Raw genomic sequence first — 23595 nt, 5'->3', positions numbered from 1 at the left:
AACCTGAGGCTACGTAGGTATCTGCTGCTCACCCTCCTTCTCTACAGAGGCCATGACATAGCTGGGGCTGGAAGAACCTCAGTTTTAGTGAATAATCCAAGAGATAAAAATGAGGAAAAGGAAAAAGTTGTAAGATTTTTTTAAAAAGAAAAGGTAGAAAGCAACAACCTTATCCCTCCCCCCAAAAACTCCCCCCCCCATAAAAAATAACAGCACACAGAAAGGAAAGTATAATTTATATGTACAACCAATAAACCTGATACAGAAGAGGGGATCAGGACAGACCAGGAGTGGGTGTGAAGAGAGACTGGGAAAGGGGCAGCAAGAAAGTGAAGGGGCAGCAAAGAGGAAGTGGGGGGTTCGCCATGCAAACTGCCACTCTCCCAGGCCCCTCCTGGGAGGGGGGATGTGCCCACATTTCCCTAGCCTGCCCTCCACTATTTTGCTCTGGTCCCAACGACAAGGTAGCTCCCAAGACCCTGACTAGGTCCCCTGCCTGACTTACACAAATTTAGTCTGTATCCAGGCCTTGAGGAGGGAGGGTAGTAGAAGTCTTCCAGGAACCTGAGCCCCAGAGCTGGGCTTCCACCACATCTGGCCCATTGTATTCTCTCCCACCCTTCTAGGTTACCTGGGTCCCTAGAACAGGTTGGGGAGCTCCTCTTTGGCTTGAGGGAGTATCACCCAACCATTATTCTTTTTGTAGGGGTGGTCCTTGGTCCCTAGGGAGGGGGGAACATTCCCAACACAAGATGCCGGTACACAGGAGGTAACTGAGCCAGTGAACGGCACCTTTATTCTGAGGCTGAACAGCAATTGACTTCCTCCCTCATAACTGCTCCACCCTTCACATGGGGAGAGGTAGGGGACGGTAACATGCAGCCACCCCTCCTCGTCCCTTCCTCCCTCCCAGGGCTCATTTTCATCCCTCTCTAAAGTCCCCCTCCTCTCTTCAAAGCTCTCTTCCCCATAAAAGTTCCTAAAGGCCAGGCTGATTCTCCACTTCCGCATGAGATGGAGCTGATTCTGCAGGTAAACGGCTGGGGAGGCTCCACCTCTTTCCTCCCCACAACCATTTACTGGGAAGTTGTGTATACTTGGCAGTGTGGGAGGAAGGTACTTGGAAGACCCTGCCAGCCGTCTCCCACCCAGACTTCTTCTCACCAGCACAATCTTCAAGGCTTGGTGGGAAAGGTGTGTGGGAGTGAAGACAAAGGGCCCTTCTTGAAGAGAGGAGCTGCAGAGAGGGGCAAAGGGGTTCCTAGCCCAGTGATGGCCCAAGGGGTGGGGAAGGTGGAGGGCTGGCAGCAGGCCCCAGCGCTTGAGCTGGGGGTCGGCCTCGGGGACGGGGCCTGGGTGAAGGGCAGGCCTGGGATCCAGTCAGTCGTCTATACAGATCACCTCCCCGGCTCGGGGCTCCTTCCGATCCAGCCCGTCTGATACCAATGCCCCCACCATTTCCTTCTCCTTCTTCACCAGCACTGGAGGGCCGTTGGTGGCGGCTGTTTGGGAAAGGGGTAAGGAAAGATCAATCTCCACATCACTCCCAAACGTCACTTCATGACAGTGGTGAATTCTCACTTCCAGGTCACCTCCTGCCACTTCCCGTTGCCCCAGGTAAGGGAGGGAAGACCAGGGCAAACCCCTTTCCCTGAGATTCCACTTTGTGCTACATGACTGAACACATGTTCCCACTCTCTACCCCCTCGGGTTTCGTATTCACTTTCCCTTGAAGGAACCCGGAGGGAGGTGGCTCGGGTAGAAGACACCAAGCCACAGATCTACTAAAACTCTGGTTTTTAGTAAAGGGGATTGAAGAGGGGTTAAGAAAGGGATGGGTGGGGGGACAGCCTAGAACAACTCTATCCCATAAAACACCAGACACCACCAAGGAAATGAGATGGACTAGAGCAGTTAAAGGGCAGCTGAGCAGAAATAAAGTTTGGCAAAGGAGGAGTGTGAGTAGCAGGGGGTAGGAAAACACCAGCTGACCTGTGATGAAGGACCCTGCAGGCATCTGGCTGTAATTGGCGCCTGCGGCGGCCAGGGCCCCTACGGGTGCGGCGCTGAAGGCCGCCCCGTACCCCGGAGGTGTAGCGTAGGGACCCGGGGGGAAGGCCTGGAACAGAGAGGAAGCAGAAGTTGGAGTTAGTTCATAGTCTGTCAGAGGAAAGAAGCTGTAGGGGAGACATTATGAGCCACACTCCACAACTGCTAAGGGTAGGATACACAGGCCGGGTGATGACTGTGTTCTAGCAAGTTGTTTTTCCATATTGTATAGGATTCTGATGGAAGTGTTTGTATGTGTGCAGGAGGAACACAAACAGGGAAAACTGGAGCTAGGGGGAAAGAGGGTTACCGGTGTGGGGTGAGGCTCCGTGCCCTTGCTGGCCAGCCGGCTGAGGATGCTGCGCTCGGACATCTGAAGGCGGGCTGCGATGGGGGGTATTCGGGACAGCGTGGCTGGCAGGCGGGTCACGTCCGCCTTCATGTCGCTCAGCAACTCCTCCAGCTGGTTCAGAACTGGGGCCCGGGCCACAGAGAAAGAAGGGCAAGAGAAAGACAGGGAAATACAGAAATGGAGCCAGGAAAAGAGAGGCATCAGATGGACAGATACAGGCAGAAAAAGAGCGAGAGAGGAGAACACAGATGTCAAGGAACCAGAGATCAAGAAAGTAAAAGAAGTAGATGGAAAACAGAAGTAACTCAGGGGAAAAGAAAAAGTGTCAGGAAAAGAGACAGAGAGACCAGATTACCACAGAAGACAGATGGAGAGAAAGAAGAAAGAAAAAGGGAGCATGGAGGAAAGGAAGATGGGGGGACATTGGAAGACATGGGGCGGGGAGTTGTCAGAACATCTCATACTGGAAGAGCAAGGTTTGGGGTTGGGGATGCTGGGGAGGAAATAGTCAGGAGGCATGGGAGGTGGTAAGTGTCAAAGCTTTAAGGAATCACGGTTTTAATATGTAAGGGGAGAGGGAGGTTAGAAGGTCAGTATTACAGATGCAAGGAATTAGAACAGGGATCAAAGGGGCCAGGAGTCAGTGACTACACCAGGCAGGATTAGATGGTTAGAGGGCTTTGGGATATAATCTCTATCATTGGCAAGGTGAGAGGGGGTAGGAGGAAAGGTCGAAGGTCAAAGGGAAGTTTCATGGGGTAGGGTCAGAGGGTTGGATGGGTGGTAGTTTCTGCCTCATGGGGTGAAACACATGTGAGGGAATGTGATTTGTTTGATCACAGCCAGGGATCTGTATGGTGCATTCACAGTCCAAGGCCCCTAACTGGATTTGGTTAGCAGTATGGCAGGCATGCAGTTCCACTGCCAGTGAAGAGGCCCCACTGTGTGGAGGGGACACAGAGGCCGGGGCAGGTCCCTCTATTGGGCACGGATGTGAATGCTATCAGACATGGATGAGGGTTGGCTTGCACAAGTCCTAGAGGCTAAAATCCAAGGGGGTTCCAGGTTGGTAGGAGTGGGGTTAGAGGTCAGAGGGGGATGGTTCAGCAGGTAGAGGGGTCAGAGGGGTGGGAAGATTTTGAGGGGTGCGGGGTGAAGACTTACGCAGCGTTGTGGGCCCTCCCCCGCGCGGGGCCGCCGCGGCCCTTACCCTTGTGCAGGACGGCGTTGGCCGGCTTGTTCCCCGCCAGCGACTCCTTGGAGAGGTGCTGGTGGCTCTCGGCCAGGCACTCGGCCTCGGCGAAGCGGGCGTGGAGGGCCATGGCGGGGTGCGCCGGCTCCTGCGACAGGTTCAGGTAGGCCGCCCGCCGCAGCTGCTCCTCAATCACCAGCGCCTGCTCCAGGAGCTGAGGGCACAGAGTTGGGAGGTGAAGGTAGGGCTCTGCCAGCAGTGGGTGAGGGGGTGGGGGGGCGGACATAGCAAGAGACCCACCCTGCCCTCACTGCTGGCCCAGGGCACTCCTCGCTCCAAACCGACTGCGAACCTGGCATCAACCCTGCCCCAGACCACACTCCCGAGCACAAGGTTACACTTTGGTCTTGGCCCCAAGTATCACCTCAGCCCTGAAGGTGTTAACCTTCCCTAGGTTCCAACTAGATCTGGTCTCACTCCTGACCCAAGCCCGTCTATAACCCGCTCCTTTCCTCCCTCATTCCCACCTTGAACCTCCGGGCCAGGAACTTATTTTTCATCTCCAGAAAGTTCCCCTTATTGGCTTCAGTTTTAAATGGCTCATTGATAATGGCAAATTGAGCATCATTCTGGATGTCCTGCCACCGTGCATAGCCATGGCTACCAATGAAGGAAAGGGAACCATCAAGGAATTTAACAGGAATGGGCTTGGCTTTGAACACTTCTTCCTTTTGGCTTGACTCCCCAAAGTGTGGCACTAGCCCTGTCCCTGGGTGTGAAATCATCTTTTTTTTTTTTTGCCAGCTTGAGAGAACCTTTTCCTTCTTGCATGTGTATCAAAGGATACAGGACAATCCCAGCCAGAAGCCAATAGTCATGTCTTCTGTGCCAGATCTCATTGAGTTTCCCCGAGGAAATAGCTGCCCGTTCCTCATTCTGCCACAGTGTGTGAAGCTCTGCAAAGAAGGTAGCAGACAGAACAGGCAACAGGGTTTTGCAGACTGCACTCAGTCCAACAGACAGGTAGAGATGGAGAAACTGAATAATGAAGGGGAACTAAGGGCTCCTGAAGAGGAATGGGTAAAGGTTAGGTTTGGAACAAACTCAGTTCTAACCAGGTTCGTTAGAATTAAGAATAAAGGTGGGATTAGAGCCAGCTTTGGAGTTAAGAGGGATACTTAAGAAAGATTTAGAGCAAGGATCGGAGTCAGCATGCAACATACTTCATTGGAAGTTACTTGAAATTAAAGGTAGCAGGAAGCCTCAGGCAAAACGAGAAACCCCATGAGGATGAGCAGATCCCCTTGAGGAGCAGAAAGCAGCGAGAGTCTCCCCAACCTGTGAAGCCACCATCGGCGATATTGAACATGAACCGGGGCTTCTCTGTCTTTTCCTCTCGTCGCCCATTGGACCGTGGCTCATCTCGAGGCCCTGGTCGAAGCTCCCGGTCACCTTTTACATCTTCTGCTAGGACAGACAGGGCAAAGCTCACACCTCAGGACACCCTCCTCCCAGGTCCCAAGACTACTATCTGTACTGTACTGTACTGGCCTTTCAAACAGCTACCCGCCCAGGACCCAAGCATTCGGTTCCCCAGACTCCACCTCCCCTGATGCCCTCTGGGATCCAGGTGTCCGGTCCTTCCACCCATTACCTCTCTTGCCCAAATCCCCTGTTTCCCCCTCCGGCCTCTCCCTGTGTTCCTGTCCATCCAACGGCTTCTCCTCCCCCCTTTCTCCTGGCGTCGACTCTGTGGCTGTGGGAGGGGGTAGGGGATAGGAAGGGAGGATGTTACCCTCATCCCCTGACCCCAGAAGAGGGAAATCCCAAATTCTAATCCCCCATCACTCCTAAGGCCATGCACCCACCTGACTTCTCTCTGTCCCCACGGTACCCAGGTTCAGGCTCCATCTCTCCAGGCACCCCTGGCACCTCATCCTCTAGAGGAATCTTCCTTGGCTCCAGCCGCTCCCCAAGTGATGGGGCTGGGCTGGGGGCATCAGCCTGGAAGAGGACAATGGGGTCAGGATGAGCCAGAGTGCTCCCAGGTACCTGGCCTCCAAGCCCCCTCCCCTCCCACTCCACAGGGGAATCCAGGGAGCCACACACCTCTGTCTCCACCTTCTCCCCAATTCTGCTGTTCTTCTCTGGCTTTTCCTCCTGGTTTTCAGCTTCCTCCTTCTCAAGAGGTGTCCTTATGCCTTCTCCTTTCTCACTTGGAGCTGGAGTAGCTGCAGGGGAAGGCACAGTGATAAAGACAGAGATTCTCCTGCCCTGACTCCTGGCTCCCTTTCTGTCTCTCCCACCATCCTGACTTCTGATTACCAGGTTTAGAGGTGCAGGGACTGTTGGTAGCAGAAGCCTCAGGAGTGGTGGGAGATGTTTTGGTAGGAGAGGAGGCTCTGGAGGAGCGCTTAGAATCGGCGCTGGGGTCAGGCATCAGTTCCGGCATTGACCAACGCCCATTGATGTGCTCAAACTCCTGCACCTGGGGTGGCAGGGCGGGAGGGTTAGGTGTCAGCTCCAGGCGCTTACAGACAGGAAGCTCCAGTCTCCTCCGTCTCACACCAGCGCAAGCTTACAACTCAGGGACAGAGGCAGAGGAAGGACAGAGACTAGGCAGCCAGCTTGATTCTTTGGGTGACAGGAAGACTGATACCTTCTTTTTGACGAGAGACATGACTCCAATGCGGGTCAACACCTGCTGGCGACTCAGTCCCTCCCGAGGGACCCCATCGGCAAAGGTTTCAGAGCCGTCTGCCCCAGGCTCACACAGATGGCGCATGAACAAAGACACATAGGCCCTAAGGAGCATGGGAGTGGGAGGAGGGTTAGGGGAGCCACAGAAGGGGTATAGGGCAGTGAGGGAGGCGCGAGGATGACTGAGGACCACCAAACCCCCAAATCCACAGGTGCTCCAGGGCTCCTCCCCTGGGCCTCTCACTCTCACCATTACCAGCCCTCCAAGTCCTAACTGTCCCCCTGTGCCCCACCCCTGGGTCTTTCCTTTTGGCCTTGGTACTTAATTCCTGGGCCCCATCAGTCAGCTCTTCATCCTTTCCACCAGCTCCTCCTGCCAGGTTATTGTGGTCAAGTAAATGTGAGGCTAGGACAGCCCAGGAGAGGCTCCTTGCTTCAACGCCCCTCCCCTGGGGAGGATGCCTGGCCCCTCTACTCTAGGCTCGGTTGAGGGGAGGTGGAGTGGGCTGAGACCACCCCCCAGGAAATCGAGCCAGGAAGTATTGTATGACAGGGAGGGTGATAATCAGTTGAGTAAGGTCACATCATATGGCGGCCCCAAGGAAGAAAGGAACACCCAAAGCTCTTCCCCTTGCATCCAACTCAGCCCTGTATCACCCACACTCACTTAAACTCCTTCTCAGTCTTGCCCCTCAGGTCCCGCACCAGCCACTGCGTGGTGAAGGCATCCTGTGGTGGCATCCCCCAGCGCATCACAGCATTGAGGAAAGCCTTCCGCTGACGGGTGTTGAAGCCCAGCACCTGAGGGTGGGAGCAAGGAGGCAATGGTGACAAATGTCCAGGGTTCTTAGGTCTTGTCCTTTCTACCCTAAGTGATCCAGGCACCAACTTCCAACCCCCTGCCCTCATGCCCTCTTGGAGAACTCAGGAACACTGGGCCCAGCTCTCACCTCAATGTTGCCCCCGACTCGGGCCAGCAGTGGAGGCAGTGGCTTATCTTTCTCATTCCGGAGCTGCCTCTTTGACTGTCTACGCCCTGAGCGTGGGGATGACATCAGTTAGCTGAGCCACCACCTCCTCTAAGCCTCAGTCCTCCTTAGCTCCCCATTCCCACAAGATACACAACATAGGAACATTCCTGTCATGTTTGAGGTGCTCCCAATTCTCTCCCAAGCACTTCAGAACTACTAACCCACCAAGTCTAAAAGAACCAGTCATATTTTAAAATTAACAGCTGATATCTGACAAAGGCCCAGATTACCAGTGGGAATGGAAAATGATATGGCCTTTCTGGATCTAGCCTATGTGGTCACACACACCAAAGTTTACTAGCGGAGAGACTATGAATATTTCTTCCTTTCTGCTCATCTGCAATCGAGTTTTTCCACACACACACAAAGACTTTTTTACTTGTATAAAAACAGTGGGCTTAAAGCAAACTGGAAAATGAAATGGGAAGAGGTGAGGTAGAGTCAGGAACACAGATGCCACCTTCAGGACGTTCATCGAAGTCTTCATCCTCCTCCTCTGAACCCACCGAGTACTCTGACTGGTTGTCTGTGGGGGTGGAAAGGGCCCAGTGGTCAGGGAGGGCTCTCGGGATATGCCCATGCTGAGGCCCTTTCTGGCTGGATTCCTCCCTGCTGAGACTTGTCTACCTTTATTCTGACCTTGGTCCTTCTGGGAACACCAGATCACTGCCCAAAGTCTGACTTGGGAGCCGCATATCCTACACCATCTCCATTCACCGCCCACCTTCAGTCTCTGGGCCCCTCTGCTTCTCCTGCAAAACCTACTCTAAGCAATGGCCCTGGGTGTCCACAGGATGCTTGTGCAACCACCGAAGAGTTTAAATCTCCTGCAAACCCACCTGGCCTCTGGGTAGTTCCTAATGACTCTACCTTATGTCTTTCCCTTTTAGCAGAGGAAGGCTCTGACTTCTAGGCTTCTCTCTTTCCCTCTAAATAGCTCCAGCCTTCAAGTCCCTACTCATCATCACTTCCCCCCCTTTTACTGCCTGCATCTGGAGCAGTCCTCACCTTGGTCTTCCTGAGCAGCATCATTGTAGTTAACTTGCTTGCGAACCCGCTTGCCCTTGCCTAGATTCCGGGCTAGGTCTTCCTGCTGTTGCTCATAGTGATGCCTCAGCAGCTTCTCCCAGTAGTCAGGGTCCACATTCTCCTCCTGCTTGATGATCTCTCGCTCAATTTCCTCAATCTGAAGGGCAGCAGAATGAATGAACACTGGGGGTCTCCTTCTTTGCTAATCCTTCCACTGCAAGGAAATCCCTACTCTGCTGCATCAGCCCAATCCGGTCTCCCCACTCCTGGAGCTTCGTGGCTCTGCATACATTTTCTGGACATTGCGCATGTTCCATGCCATCTCTTACCTGCAATGTGCTCTCCTCATGTTTTCTAAATCTCTCCTCTAATCCCTCTGACAGTGTTTCTCCTGCACTGTCTCAGAAGGTACCCTTCTGTGTTTACCAGTACTGTCTGTGCCTACGTTTCTCTCTGAAGTCCAGTCTCACCTATTAGACGAAGAAGTTGTTTGAGGTCCACTACTGTTTTAAGGGGGATAGACCCTCCTACTTCAAGGCCGAGTAAAGGATACTGCCTTTTGGAGATGGCCTGGGATAGATAATGTCTGGCCCCCAAAGCCTCTCACCTTGTCTTCTTCCCGCACGACGTACTGTGCCACCTTGAAGGAGCTGAGATACTCATTCATGTTCTGCACGTCAGTGTCCTCAGTTGCATCCTGGTTCCGGTCCAACAGCCGAGCGATGGCCTCATTGTCATAATGAATCACACTGCTGTCCTCCTCCTTGTTCTCCCCTGGTGAGAGGGAAAACAAAAGGGAACTTTGGGTTCCAAAGTTTAGAAAGGCTGATGGGAAAGCTTCTACTCTGCGTCCTTTTCACAGGAGCCCTAGAGAAGGCTCTTTCCCTGGGAGCCAATGTTGAAAGGTTTTTGTTTTGTTTGTTTTAACCCTACAGGCAAAGAAAGAGGCCAACCTTCCTCCAAGGGCTACTAAAAGAAGGCTCTCCTTCCTTCAAAGGCTGCAGAGAAGAGTTGTTTTTCTCTCCCCAGGGGGCTGATAAGTACTCCTGAGAGAGCAGGGGCCTGCTTTCACAGAGCTGCAGAAAAGGTTCTCACCCTCGTTTTCATCCTTGAATAGCTCTTCAGTGCCAAATTTGAGAATGTCGTCAAGCTCCTGCTTGGACATGGAGCCTGCCTTGGAGCCCAGCCCAGGCCGCACAACCAGGTGTGTCAGCATCATCTTTCTCTTGGCCACTTGTGTGATTCGCTCTTCCACTGACGCGCGAGTCACAAACCGGTAAATCATCACTTTGTTGGCCTGGCCAATCCGATGAGCCCGGCTAAAGGCCTGCAGGGGCAAGAGAAAGTGGCGGGTGGGTCAGGGGAGTGGCCGGGGAGAAGCTGCCCACAGAGCTGCCTCAGGAAAGAAGGCTGCTGAAGAAGGGCCTTCTCTCCTCCCAGAAGAGATTTATTTCTGACCCCTGAACATGACACCCTCCTCCATGAACCCACATCTCCTTGCTAAATGGTGCAGGGGTTCTAGGATGCGAGTTCCCACCTGGATGTCATTATGGGGGTTCCAGTCAGAATCAAAGATGATGACAGTGTCAGCAGTGGCCAGATTGATGCCCAGGCCCCCAGCTCGGGTGGACAGGAGGAAGCAGAATTGTTGGGCCCCAGGAGCTAGGAGGTGAGAGTTGGATCAGGTTTTTCTTGTACCCGGTAGTTCTGTCCACCTGCTCCTAGATGTTCTCTGATGACAAACAACCATGCCCCCAACTCAAAGCCTAAGTTTCCAATGTCCCCCAAGCCAGTCCCCCTCCCATCCCAGGGACCTATCACAGGTTTCTCAGGCCTCCCACACCCACCAGGGACCAGTGTATCTCCCTCACCATTAAACCGATCGATGGCCTCCTGCCTCAGGGCACCCGTGATACCACCATCGATGCGCTCATACTTGTAGCCTTCATAGTCTAAGAAGTCCTCAAGCAAGTCTAACATTTTGGTCATCTAGAGCAAGAGAAAAGGATGGAGTCTGGAATAATGAGGTGGTGGGATGCTTGCTTATTCTAACTACTCCTTTACACAAACTCAACCCTAATCTTTACACCTGAACCCCTGCCCTGTCTTAAGCTCCTCATTATTCCACCTTCTTGTCACACTCTCTTTTCTTATTTTTATTTATTTTTATTTTTTTTTGAGATGGAGTCTCATTCTGTTGCCCTAGCTGGAGTGCAGTGGTGCCATCTCTGCTCACTGCAACCTCCACTCCTGGGTTCAAGTGATCCTACCGCCTCAGCCTCCCTAGTAGCTGGGACTACAGGTGTGCGCCACCACGCCCAGCTAATTTTTGTATTTTAAGTAGAGACAGGGTTTCACCATGTTGGCCAGGCTGGTCTTGAAACTCCTGACCTCAAGTGATCTTCCTGCCTCGGCCTCCCAAAGTGCTGGGATTACAGGTGTGAGCCACCACGTCTGGCTCTCTTGTCACACTCTCTTGATTTAAGATTGTTTCTCCTAAGGCAGAGGTTCTCTGAGACCCATAAAAAGGTTTCAGGGAAATCCAGGAACCCCCTGAAAATCCGTACAAAATTGTGTCATTGTATGTGCAGTTTTCTGGAGAGTAGACCCAGAGCTTTCACCACATTTCCAAAGGGTCTGTGCCCTTCACCCTCACCTGCCAATAAGATGAAGAAATAATACCAGTCCCTAAGGAGGCAGATGGCTCACCCTCCCCTTTCCCTCATGCAGCTGAAAAGGAACTAGAGCTGGACCTCAACTTCCAGCAACCTTAAGAACAGGCATCAGAGGCCAAGAATGAACTTGCTATACAGTAATCCCAGCACTTTGGGAGACCGAGGCAGGCAGATCACCTGAGGTCAGGAGATGGAGACCATCCTGACCAACATGGTGAAATCCCGTCTCTACTAAAAATACAAAAATTAGCTAGGCATGGTGGCGCACGCCTGTAATCCCAGCTACTTGGGAGGCTGAGGCAGGAGAATCACTTGAACCCAGGAAGCAGAGGTTGCAGTGAGCCGAGATCGTGCCACTGCACTCCAGCCTGGGCAATAAGAGCGAAACTCTGTCTCAAAAAAAAAAAAAAAAAAACTCTTACAGGAGGAATCTCCTCATTTGTCACACCAGAGCAGCCACAGGAAGACGGTAAGAAATTAAAGTCTGGAGGATGAGGAGAGGGAAGAGGAAGCAGATGTAAAGACAGCTAAGGGCACAGGTCACCTGGGAGAAGATGAGCACTCGGTGTCCTTGCTCCTTCAGCTTTCGCAGCATCTTCTGGAGCAGCATGAGCTTCCCAGACGACTTAATAAGTGCCCCACCCTCATAAGCCCCACTGGGGAGTTTGGGGGACTCCTGAAAAGGGAGGAGAGAGGAGGAGGAGGGGGTCAGTTGGAAACATGCCCCCATATTCTTACCACACCTAGAAGGCCAGATGCCCGGATCCAGCTTCCACGTTCCCAATTCCTACTGTTCTCAGAGACCCAGACCGTGGCCTTCCAGCCCAGCTCCACCCCTGTGGCTCAATACCCACCTCCCCACTACTCCCCACCCATGTTTTCTGAGAATGGGCGTTCGATCAGCTCCCTGCTCTGTGTATCTACCATAGCAGCCACGGGAAAAAGGTATGGATGGTTGCAGCACTTCTTAAGATCCATCATGATATTAAGCAGCGACACCTGGTTCCCACCACCTCGTGAATTCAAGGCCTCAAAATTTCGAGTCAGGATGTATTTGTAGTATTTCCTAAAGGCCAGGAAAGGGGTGTAAAAGAAACATAAATAAAGGAAGCAATTATGATATTGCACTTGGAACGCTCCCATCAATCCCCAAGCCGTACTCCAGGCAGCTCGTCTTGCATCTTACTTCTGCATGGGGCTTAGCTCCACCCGAACGATGAGCTCTGTCTTGGCTGGCATGTTCTTAAAGACATCTGCCTTGAGTCTCCGCAGCATGTGTGGCCCCAGCAAATCATGCAGTTTCTTGATCTGGTCCTCTTTGGATATGTCAGCAAACTCCTCCAGGAAGCCCTCCAAGTTGCTAAGAGCCAGAAGAGAAGAAAATTAACAGGTCGGCAAGTTCCTTGCCCCTGATCTCAGACTTACCACCTCAGATTAATCCTCTACCAGCTCATTTTATCTGCTCCACCTCTCATCTCTGCCAGCTACCCTTAGGGAACCACTTACTTAAATCTCTCTGGGGTGAGGAAGTTCAGGAGATGGAAGAGCTCCTCCAGATTATTCTGCAATGGGGTTCCTGTCAGCAGCAACTTATGATCTATCTTGTAACCATTGAGAACCCTGAAAAACTAAAAGATGGGGCAAGGCAAGGCAGGAGAATGGGCTTATTAGTGACAAGTGACCGACCCACAGCATCAGCCTTTCCTTGCCCCAGCTCCCATTTCACTCAGGATCAGAGGCCCCAAATCTCTGGCCCTCTCTCTCTTCCAACCTGGATGTCCTCCCAGACTACAGAAAATCCCCAGAATTTTTGTTGTTTTTTAGGACCAAGGCAAGTGGGAAGTCCACAACTTCAAGTTTTTTAGGTCTGGAAACCTCACTCACCTTGGACTGGTTGTTCTTGAGTCGATGGGCCTCATCTACCACAAGACAGGCCCAGCGGATGGAACCAAGTGCTGCCTGATCAATGGTGATCAGCTCATACGATGTCAGGAGAACATGGAACTTCACCTGTGCCTCCCTCTGCCAACATAATTATTGCCCATTCAGCTGCCACCTGACAACCATGCACCTACACCTCCAGAACCAGACACCTTGTCCTGACTGTGGCTCCCAACAGGAGCCATTACTCTGTTCTCCAAGCAGGGATTACAGACCATGGCTCCTAAACCTCTGCCCACATTTCCAGTACCGACAGATCCATGTATGCCCCTGGGAGTACCTGCCATATCTCTAGGATGGTAGTGCGGAGACAGGAGGACAGGTGGAGGAAGAGGAGAAAGGTGAGGAGGGGAATAGAGAAACTGAATTCCTGGCTGAGAAAAAGAAGTGACAGCTTTGAGGGTCTCAGAGGATATGAGGTAGAGGGTCTTACCTTCATCTTAAAAGCTTTCTTGCCCCCTTTGATGGCATTGTCCTCAAAGGAGAATTCATTCTCACGAATGATGGCCCGGCTGTCCTTGTCACCCGTGTATGTCACCACATAGAATTTGGGTGCCCACATCTGGAACTCCCGCTCCCAGTTAATGATAGTAGAGAGTGGGGCACTCACCAGGAAGGGACCTTTTGTGTGGCCCTGGGAGTCAAGAATGGGGGCGGCATAAGTCTAGGCTAGAGGCTGTATACCCTAGTCCTCTGCCAGCTACACCCCTTTATCTTCCCCCTCCCCACTTCCCCAGTCCAGGCGGTCCCCTTCAAGGTCCTAGAATCCAGCACCTCCTTGTAGAGTGAGTAGAGGAAGACGATGGTTTGTATGGTCTTGCCCAGCCCCATCTCATCAGCTAGAATGGTGTCAGTGCCCTGGGCCCAGGAGAAGCGTAGCCAGTTCAGCCCTTCCAACTGATACATGTGCAGGGTGCCTCCAGTGGCTGTGATAAACCGTGGCTGAGTCTCATATTTCACGGTAGGCTATAGAGACAAGAAGTCAGAAAGCTCAAGGAAATAGTCGGCGGCTCCTCCAGTCTTAGTCTCTTCCTCCCTGGTTTGGATACCAAGTTGGATTACAATTCCCTCTACTATGGCCTGAGTTTACAAAAGTTCTCACATCTAGTCTTCAGCCCCTCCCCCTCATTCCTTAAGACAATATCCAGCAGCACCATGGGGAAGGGCCAGCTGGTGACAGAGCCACCAGTGGGCTATCTCTAGTGGCTCCTGCCCTTTCAGGCCAAAATTCTTAGCCACTCTTGGGGCAAGACTGGATGCTGAAGGAAGAGCTACTGTTCACAGAGGTTACTGAATCTCTGGGAAGTTCCATCAGTAGCCCTTGGAAAATCTTTGATCACCATCGCTCCAGAAACAAGAAATGACAACTGAGAGGACTCACATCATTAGTGGGAGAACTGGGAGGCCCATCACCCTGTAGCTCCTTCTTCTTCTTCTTATACTTGCGGGGCTGGGCAGGGTCTTCCCCCATAATTAGTTCTCTGGAAAAAGAGTGGGTCTGAATGAGGCCTCATCCTTGGGAGTCCTATGCTTTCTTTTCTGAACCCATTCCAGACCTACTTCCCACTGTCCATGACCTAGATTTTCCCATATTTCCTTTTTCCCAGGCTCTTTACCCTTGCCCTTTGGATTTCACCTCAAGAGCCAGCCCTCCCCACTCTTGAACATCCTCTTCTCCACTACTCAGCCAGATCTTGTTTCTGTTCCTTACACTTCCTCTTTAGCAAGCCCATCTCAAACAACCCAGCTCAGGTGGCCATTGCCCTGAACTCCAGGTTGAATCAGTCCCTACTGTACCCTCATTTTATGCTGGAGTTTTGGCTTTCATGCCCTCAGCGTCAGAATCCCTTGAATCCACAAGCTCATTCCCTCACCGGTGTCTCCAGTAGCTTTGCTTATGTTCTTCATATTCAGGGATATTCATTTCATCTTCCTCCCACGTGGACTGGTCATATGGTAAGTCCCTCCATTTTACTAGATAGTGGTAATTCCCCTTTTTATCCACACTGTGGGGCAGGAGGCCATGGGGAGGAGCAGGAGGAAAATATTGCACAGATCACAAACAGAAAGAAGGCCTGAGAAACGCAATTATCAGCAAACACACAAAATTTGTCACCCAACCGTCAACAGTGAGCTGCTGGAAGGGAGATTGGAATAGTTGACCTAGCAGCCTAACCTTCTCAGGATGGTATCCTAAAAATCAGCTATCACAAAACATTCCTGGAGATCCCTCCTTATCATTTGTTCACCTAATCACTAAGTATTTTCCTCATGGAACTCAGAGTCTCGTGGGGAAGGCAGCATTGAAATAACTAAATACATACCATTAAGTTTAGGCAGTAATAAGTACTATGAAGAAGAAATATTCAAAACACTGGTCTGGATGAATTATGTCTCTCATGTTTTGCTTTCATGCCCTCATCCCCAGACTCATGTGCTATGTCTTATGCCACTGGAGATGACAGGAGGCAAAGGACAAAAGAGGCACTGCCTGGCCGGACTTTCCTCCTGTTTTCTCCCGTTCCCCTGGAGGAAACAAGGCCAGAAAGGCTAGAGCTACAGCAGAGGTTATCAAGGTTAGATCAATTACCTGGTTAATCAGCAAATACTCACATGGGGCCATCACCATGGTAAGAATAATGTCATATACCAGGTCTGACTTCCCAGGGACCAAGGATTCACCTGTGGTTGATGATACGGTGGACGGTCATCCACTCTGGCTTGATGCCAAAACGATAGTACTTCTCCTCCATCTCAGCATAGTGTGGGTCTTTCACTTTACGCTTGTCACTCTTCCCATCATCCTCGCCGGAGCCATAGTCCAGGGGTGGGGGCTCATCCATGTCATTCTTCCGCTGGTAGTTTCGATACATAACCAAATGGAAGATTTCCAGCTAACAGGGCACAGAAAAAAGGGAAAGAGATAGTCCTGACACTCACAGAGGACAACAGGGAACCAGGAAGAGGCCGGCAGGAGGAATGGGACAGGGAAAGGGAGCTATGAAAAAGGATGGATTGGCCGGGCACGGTGGCTCATGCCTGAAATCCCAGCGCTTTAGGAGGCTCAGGCGGGTGGATCACCTGAGGTCAGGAGTTCAAGACCAGCCTGGCCAACATGGCGAAACCCCGTCTCTACTAAAAATACAGAAATTAGCCAGGTGTGGTGGCGCACGCCTGTAATCCCAGATACTCAGGAGGCTGAGGCAGGAGAATCGCTTGAATGCATGAGGCAGAGGTTGCAGCAAGCCAAGATCGCACCACTGCACTCCAGCCTGGGCAATAAGAGAATAACAGGCACATCCCAGCACTTTGGGAGGCAGAGGCAGGTGGATCACCTGAGGTTGGGAGTTCGAGACCAGCCTGATCAACATGGAGAAACCCCGTCTCTACTAAAAATACAAAATTAGCCAAGCGTGGTGGCGCATGCCTGTAATCCCAGCTACTTGGGTGGCTGAGGCAGGAGAATCGCTTGAACCCAGGAGGCAGAGGTTGCAGTAAGCCAAGATCGTGCCACTGCACTCCAGCCTAGGCAACAAGAGCGAAACTCCATCTAAAAAAAAAAAAAATAGAAAAAAAAGAAAAAGGATGGATTAGAGATAAATGAGTCAAAGCCAAGACAGGAGAATAAATAAAATGAAACAGATGCAACAGTTTCAGAAGACAAGGCCTGGGTGGGGCTGTTACAAGCAAGAGATAGGGAATGGGATTAGAAACATTGAGAATTTTTTTTTTTTTTTTTTTTTTTTTGAGATGGAGTGTCGCTCTGTTGCCCAGGCTGAAGTACAGGGACACGATCTTCGCTCACTGCAAGCTCCGCCTCCCGGGTTCACGCCATTCTGTCTCAGCCTCCTGAGTAGCTGGGACTACAGGTGCCTGCCACCACGCCCAGCTAATTTTTTTGTATTTTTAGTAGAGATGGAGTTTCACCATGTTAGCCAGGATAGTCTTGATCTCCTGACCTCAGGTGATCCGCCCACCTCGGCCTCCCAAAGTACTGGGATTACAGGTGTGTAATCCCTGTGTTTTTTTTAAACAGAGATGGGGTTTCACTATGTTGCCCAGGCTGGTCTCAAGCAATCCTCCTGCCTTGGCCTCCCAAAGTGCTAGGATTATAGGTGTGAGCCACCATGCCCAGCCAGGAATATTATAAAACATGGAAAAAGACAGATAAGGAAGGACATGAAGTTAAGAAAGGCTATGCTATATCTGAGGGAAGAAAGCTAACGGAGACTGAGAGAAAGAGGACTGTAGACCAAAAGAACCACATATGGAAACTAAGCAAGTAGGGTATGAAGGCCACAGGCCTGAAATGAGAGAAAACATTCAAGAGTATGGGAACCCAACAAACAGAGGAGTAAGAGAGGGAGAGGATGGCAGGAAATGAGGTCATGTGGGAGAGGGAAAGAAAAGGTCCTAGTACCTGAAGCTCCTTGGCCCAGGAGCAGTGCCAGTAGGATAGTCCTACCCACTTGACAAAGAACTCTCGCTCTGATCTGCCTTGAAGAGGACGGGGGGGTGGGACATCTGGATTTCCATCTGCCTGTTGAGGGGCTGGCACTGCTACAGGTGGCTCCCCCCACCGCCAATGTAGGATCTTCTGCACTCGACCCTTCAGCACGGGGCACTTTGGGATGGACACGTACAAGGAGGAGGAAAGAAAGAGGCAGAAAGAACCCATCGTTAGATGAGAAGATAGGGGTCCCACAAGGGTGGGGGAGTGCAGAGAAAGGAAAAGCTGGACATGTGGGCCCCAGGGATGGGGGAAGGGATCAGGCCTGACAGTAAATACAGAGGGGAGATGTTTCCACTCACTGTGCATCGGGGACACAGCCATTCACCATTGGGAATGTCAGGCAGGGGAGGGTTTAGACAATGAATGTGGTAGGAGGAGATGCACGCGTCACAGCACAGGAGCTCCCCGCCGTCCTTGCATACGCGGCAGTACTCCATGTGATCGTCCTCCTCCTCCTTCTCCCCTTCTTCCTCTCCCTCCTCTTCGTATTCTTCTTCTTCCTCCTTGGCCTCCCACTGGACCCCCTCCTTCTCCTAGGGGGCCAAGGATAGACACACAGACAGATGAAAGAAATTAAGGAATGAAACTGGAAGATACAGGCAAAGACAGGACACCTGAATCCTAGAAGTGAAGAGAAGACTGGTGGGAACTAAGGAAAAGGACACTCCATTTTCAGAAATGTTGATTGTGGGAGAAAGGAATACATTAGGATCCTAGACACTCGGACATCTGTTACTAAGAAGTCCAGCCATCTGGGGGCAGGAAGAGGGTAAGTGAAACCAAGGGGGAAAGAGATGGGTGGGTTCCTCAGGGCCATCAGATGCTGGCATTAGGTACTCACACAGTGAGGGCAGCTCCATTTGCCCTCTGGAGCCCGGTCAAGCTCAGGATCAAGGCAGACGAGGTGGTAGGCACGAGGGCAGGTGTCACACAGAATAATTTCCCCACCCTGCTGGCACACCTCACAGTAATCCTGGTGATCCGTCTCGTAGCCATCAACCTCCTCCTCCCCGGCCACTGCAGGACAGCCCAGGACTGTCATATACCCCGGTGGAGGGATAAGGAAGCAGGGCAGGGGGAGATGGAGAGAGAGAGGGAGAAGGGTTGAAGAGAGAAGTCAAAATTGAAAATAAGAATGAGAGGACGGCCCACTGACAGGATCACACACAGTCAACACTCCTTACCCTTCTTCTTCTTCCTTCCTGGCCGGCCTCTCTTTAGTTTCTTGGTGCGGACAGGGCCATCAGGCCGGCCTGAGACACTGTGGACACTGCCACTGTCCAGGTCTGATTCCTCAGCCTCTGGTTCAGGACCTTCGTCGCTCTGAAAAACATACTGCCCATAGCCCCGTGGCCGTCAGTGAGGCAGACTTCATTCCACGCCCTCCCCAGGCCTTCGGCTTCCTGTTCCGCCATCCCTCACGGGTCCCTGTCTCTGGATCCTTGGCCCCCAGGTGTTTAGTAGACAGGGACGGGTCACTCACCGAGCCTCCTTTCTTCCTCTTGCCACCCAGAAGCCCTAGTTTTATTTTGAGTGGTGCCATTTTCTTTCCCCGAAGCTTCTTGCGTCCATCAGGCACTCGGGGGCTCTTACTCCGCCTCTTATGGCCTGGACCTGAATGAGGAGTCAGGGTGAGAAGAGGAAAAAGGAGAGGTCATGACATCCTGGAATTATGGAGGTCACAGGGGCCTCTGGATTCCTCTGTGGGCTGTGGTTTCACTAAGCCCCACTTCCTGGAAAGCATCTCTCCTCCAGCAATCAGGGCTGGGAAGGCGAGAGTTCCAGACTCTAATGTGAAGACATGCATTTTGGAAGGTGAGATGACAGTTGTTGGAAGAGAGTTCCCTACCTTTGCCCTCTTTGGTTTTGGCTCTTCGGATGGGTGGGGGCTGGATATCAGCAGCAGGGGGTGGTGGAAGGGCGGGGGGTCCGGAGGGTGCTATGGGGGTGGCTGACGAGACAGCAGCTGACACCTGCTCAGCTACAGCTGCTGCTGCTGCTGCCGCTGCCGCCGCCACAGCAGCTGCTGACCCCTTGAAGGGGTTGTTGGCGCTGAACTCTCTCCATTTGGCCCCAAGGATGGTCATCATCTTAGACATTGGGATCTTAGGATTCTTCTTAGCAATTAGGGGCCTGTAAATATAGAAGCAGAAAACTCGGACCCTTCACAGATGGTCTGGGAACACTGCCATCTCCCCTCATCAATTAAATCTATGTACATGCTAGGATTCCTGGGTGGTGAGAATATGTCCTATTAGGAAAAACAGCCATTTAAAAAAATAAACAAATAAAAAGAAGTTTTAAAAAAGCAGGGAAAGAACAGGTTTAAAAAAGCATCAAAAAAGAAATACAGGCCAGGCACGGTGGCCCATGCCTGTAATCCCAGGCTGAAGCAGGAGGATTGCTTGAGCCCAGGGCTATGAGATAAGCCTGGGCAACAAAGTGAGATCCTGTCTCTACAAAAAATTAAAATAAAAAAAAATAATTAGCTGGGTGTGGCAGCACCTGAGGCTGAGGCAGGAGGGTGGCTTGAGCCCAGGAGTTGGAGGATATAGTGAGCTATGATCACACCACTGCAGTGCAGCCTGGGTGACAGAATGAGACCCTGTCTTTAAAAAAAGGGAAATAGGCTGGGCGCGGTGGCTCACGCCTGTAATCCCAGTACTTTGGGAGGCCAAGGTGGGAGGATCACGAGGTCAAGAGATGGAGACCATCCTGGCCAACATGGTGAAACCCCGTCTCTACTAAAAATACAAAAATTAGCTGGGCGTAGTGGTGGCGGGCACCTATAGTCTCAGCTACTCGGGAGGCTGAGGCAGAAAAATTGCTTGAACCTGGGAGGCAGAGGTTGCAGTGAGCCAAGATTGCGCCACTACACTCCAGCCTGGCGACAGAGTGAGATTCCATCTCAAAAAAAAAAAAAAAAAAAAAAAAGGGAAATAAAAAACAGCGAAATAAAACTTAAAAGCATAAAAGGTTAAAATAAAATCAACAAAAATGCTTTACTTTTGTATACTACTTTACAGTTCATAAAACCCTTTCACATACATTCCACCTTATCTTGTCCTCACAATAATACTCTTGAGTTGCTATGATTCTCTGCATTTTACTAGTAAGTTCCATGGGCCCTGAAGATGGGCTTCCATAGGACAGAGTGTGAAAGAGTCAGACCATGCTGGTTCTGCTCTGGGGTGGGGTGCTAAACTCTTGTGCGGACATGGGTGATCCATGGTGCTGAGAAAAGCCCCAAGTTCAGCAGTAAGGTAGGTGAGACAACATTACTAATGACAGTCACCAGTTACTGAATGCTACCTAGGAGCCAGGCACTGACGGTACTGTGCTTTCCATTCATTATCCCACCAAACCCACACAGATTCCTATGAGGTATATATTATTATTCCCCGTTTATAGAAGAGGAAATTGAGGATTGAAGAAGTTCAGTCACTTGCCCAAAATGTAACCAGATGTGAACCTCAGCAGCTGCCTCCAGAGCACTGAATTGATATGTTAAAGTGCCTTCTCCCCAAAACAAAATACATCTGCACTATTTTTTCTTTTTTTTTTTTGAGACGGAGTTTCGCTTGTTGCCCAGGCTAGAGCATAGCAGTGGCGTGATCTCGGCTCACTACAACCTTTGCCTCCCGGGTTCAAGCGATTCTCCTTGAGAATAGCCTCCCGAGTAGCTGGGATTACAGGCATGTGCCACCACGCCCAGCTAATTTTTTTGTATTTAGTAGAGACGGGGTTTCACCATGTTGGACGGGCTGGTCTTGAACTCCTGACCTCAGGCGATCCACCTGCCTTGGCCTCCCAAAGTGCTTGGATTACAGGCATGAGCCACTGCACCCGGCCCATCTCTGCTATTTTCTACTCTACTATTCTCTACTCTTCTTCAGGAGCCACTGAAGCTCAGGTCCCACTGCCAGCAGTGGACCCTCCATTATTACCAGGGCCTAAGGAAGGGGCACAGGACCTGCTAAGTGAGCAAAGGAAGTTCAGGAACACTGATGGTATCTCTCAGGTCCAGTCTAGAGAGAAGTCACAGAGCAGAAGATGGAGCTGTTGGGGCAGGGGAGGGCTCACTATATTCTGTCCTCACTTTATTCTGTTGCTAAAGAGTTCTCTAACCCAGCACTGGAATCATGATGGCCCCTCCACCCCTCGCCCCTCAGTGAAGAGTTCTCAACTGGGGTTCTTGGATCCTTATGAGTCTAGGAGTTCCCTGAAATGACGTGTAGAATTTGGTGTGTATACACCGTGAATTCTCTGGAGAGCAGTTTCATAGCTTTCATCAGATTCCAAGGGGTCCAGGACCTCCCTCAAATTAAAAGTGTCAATTAGCGAGGATTCCCCAGTCTTACCGCACCTCATGAACTGGCTGAAGGCTTTGTAGTTGGTGAGCGTGTGGTAATCCTCCTCAGAGAACACATGCTCCACATCCTCCAGGCCCCAGGTCAGAAGCAGAGTTGCTGATGACTTCTGTTCCACTTGCTGCGGGAGAGGGGCTTTGGTGAAGTAGGTCCTCCTCCAGCCCCTATTCCAGGCCCCACACAGGCCTGTCTACCTACCCACTAGCTTCCCTGGGCTTTCTTGCTTCTTGCCCCATTCTCCAGTCCAGTCTCCATTCCTCCCCTCCTCATGCCCGTCTTTAACGCATATTTCTCACTCTCATTCCCTAATTCTACTCACCTTTTGCCCCCCATCTCCCTCCCCCTTTTTCCGCCGCTTTGTCTTCTTCTCCTTTTTTTCTCGGTGCTTCCTTCTTCGTTTCCGACCCGGTCCGGTTCCATATTCACTGCCCCCACTCTCTGACTTCTCCCGGTACTCATCTCGCTCAGAACCAAATTCCTCCTCACTGTCCTAAGAGAAAGAAATAAAAATAACATTTATTCATCCCTACCATTGCCAGAAACTGTTCTCAGCACATACCATATCTTACCTCTTTTAGTCTTCACAACAATCCTGTGATAGTAACTAATTTTTTATCTCCTTTTTTTTTTTGGAGACGGAGTCTTGCTCTGTCACCCATGCTGGAGTGCACTGACGTGATCTCGGCTCACTGCAACCTCCACCTCCCGGGTTCAAGCGATTCTCCTGCCTCAGCCTCCTGTGTAGCTGGGATTACAGACGTACCACCGCGCCCAGCTAATTTTTGTATTTTTAGTAGAGACGGAGTTTCACCACGTTGGCCAGGCTTGTCTCGAGCTCCTGACCTCAAATGATCTACCCGGCTCAGCCTCCCAAAGTGCTGGGATTACAGGCGTGAGCCACTGCAACCGGCCTTTATCTACTTTTTACAGATGAGGAAACTAAGGCACAGAGAGCCAAATAAACAGCCTGGTATCCTAGACAGAGGAATGCTGGACTCTTGAATTCATACAGTCTTCTTCCGGAGCTTGTGCTTTCAACTGCTTCTCTTTGCTGCTGAGGACACACTGACAACGAGGCTCTTCACTAGGTTGCAGTGAATGAAGTTAGGGTCCCAGATCCCTGAGATACAGGCCAACAGTGGCAGGGAAGTGGGGGGCCCGGGGGATCAAGCCTCCCTGGCTTCAGAACCCCACCCCCACACCAGTAATCAGGACCAGAGAAAACGTAGGTCTCTGAGAATGGGTCTCTTGAGCCTTGCCACAGAGTTAGGAATTCTTGACACTTACACGCTTCTTGCGTTTTCGGGGTTTTCCTGGCTTGTTCTCCTTCTGCTTCTTGGGTCCTCGTTTTCTCTTCTTCACACCCAATGCTGAAGGCAGCAGCCGAATGTCATCCTTATCTTTGAAGCAAAAAGCATCAGAAAACCTAAGCCTCTAGGTTTCCAGCCTCTGAGGCCCCTCAACTTGCCCCTTCCCCACCTCGGCAGTTCCCACTCTCTAGGAATCATTAACTCCTCCAAGCCCTGCCTCCCTTCACTGGATGCAAACAGAAAGTGTTTCGAGTACTCTGGGATGCTCTGGTTCTGAATGGGAGGTCAGGGGTCAGAAGAGAAGAGCAGCCAAACCACTCCCCTCCCTCCCCTCCTACTAACAAGGGACCAGGCTCCAGGCCATGGGCTCTGACTGTGGCAGGTCCTTTCAGTCACCGCCAGGGCTCCTCCTGCCTTCCCCCTCACTTCGCCA

The 23595-nt window shown here is 51.4% G+C and overlaps 1 protein-coding gene and 1 non-coding gene across 22 annotated transcripts in view; both read right to left on the bottom strand.

Annotated features, from left to right (window-relative positions):
• Positions 1 to 770: 770 nt before the first annotated feature.
• The window catches only part of CHD3 (chromodomain helicase DNA binding protein 3), a 27377-nt gene continuing 4552 nt past the window's right edge, over positions 771 to 23595 (bottom strand). For 2 of the 21 annotated variants that reach the window (XM_031003245.3, XM_055367408.2), the window contains exons 2-40: positions 23140 to 23252; positions 22172 to 22342; positions 21849 to 21973; positions 19332 to 19615; positions 18966 to 19096; positions 18667 to 18817; positions 18324 to 18517; positions 17782 to 18015; positions 17390 to 17593; positions 15652 to 15863; positions 14844 to 14975; positions 14351 to 14450; positions 13744 to 13935; positions 13403 to 13603; positions 12913 to 13050; positions 12535 to 12656; positions 12215 to 12388; positions 11953 to 12094; positions 11573 to 11704; positions 10225 to 10342; positions 9891 to 10015; positions 9449 to 9680; positions 8961 to 9127; positions 8333 to 8510; positions 7785 to 7850; positions 7244 to 7329; positions 6961 to 7094; positions 6253 to 6397; positions 5919 to 6081; positions 5703 to 5824; positions 5462 to 5597; positions 5248 to 5349; positions 4932 to 5060; positions 4441 to 4549; positions 4121 to 4253; positions 3566 to 3807; positions 2360 to 2523; positions 1993 to 2119; positions 771 to 1502 (exon numbers count right to left, since the gene is read on the bottom strand). In XM_031003245.3, the coding sequence (XP_030859105.2) occupies positions 1262 to 1502; positions 1993 to 2119; positions 2360 to 2523; positions 3566 to 3807; positions 4121 to 4253; positions 4441 to 4549; positions 4932 to 5060; positions 5248 to 5349; positions 5462 to 5597; positions 5703 to 5824; positions 5919 to 6081; positions 6253 to 6397; positions 6961 to 7094; positions 7244 to 7329; positions 7785 to 7850; positions 8333 to 8510; positions 8961 to 9127; positions 9449 to 9680; positions 9891 to 10015; positions 10225 to 10342; positions 11573 to 11704; positions 11953 to 12094; positions 12215 to 12388; positions 12535 to 12656; positions 12913 to 13050; positions 13403 to 13603; positions 13744 to 13935; positions 14351 to 14450; positions 14844 to 14975; positions 15652 to 15863; positions 17390 to 17593; positions 17782 to 18015; positions 18324 to 18517; positions 18667 to 18817; positions 18966 to 19096; positions 19332 to 19615; positions 21849 to 21973; positions 22172 to 22342; positions 23140 to 23252 (6071 nt within the window). In that variant the 3' untranslated portion in view covers positions 771 to 1261. The other 19 variants (XM_031003250.3, XM_004058522.5, XM_031003247.3 and 16 more) reach the window with 16 other exon arrangements.
• LOC115931343 (small Cajal body-specific RNA 21) lies at positions 6690 to 6828 on the bottom strand. Its single transcript, XR_004067849.1, has one exon.

Source organism: Gorilla gorilla, chromosome 19 (assembly GCF_029281585.2).
Source record: "Gorilla gorilla gorilla isolate KB3781 chromosome 19, NHGRI_mGorGor1-v2.1_pri, whole genome shotgun sequence".
Classification (NCBI taxonomy): Eukaryota; Metazoa; Chordata; class Mammalia; order Primates; family Hominidae; genus Gorilla; species Gorilla gorilla.
Note: the sequence above shows the minus strand (reverse complement) of the source record. Positions and strands in the feature narration are given on the sequence as shown.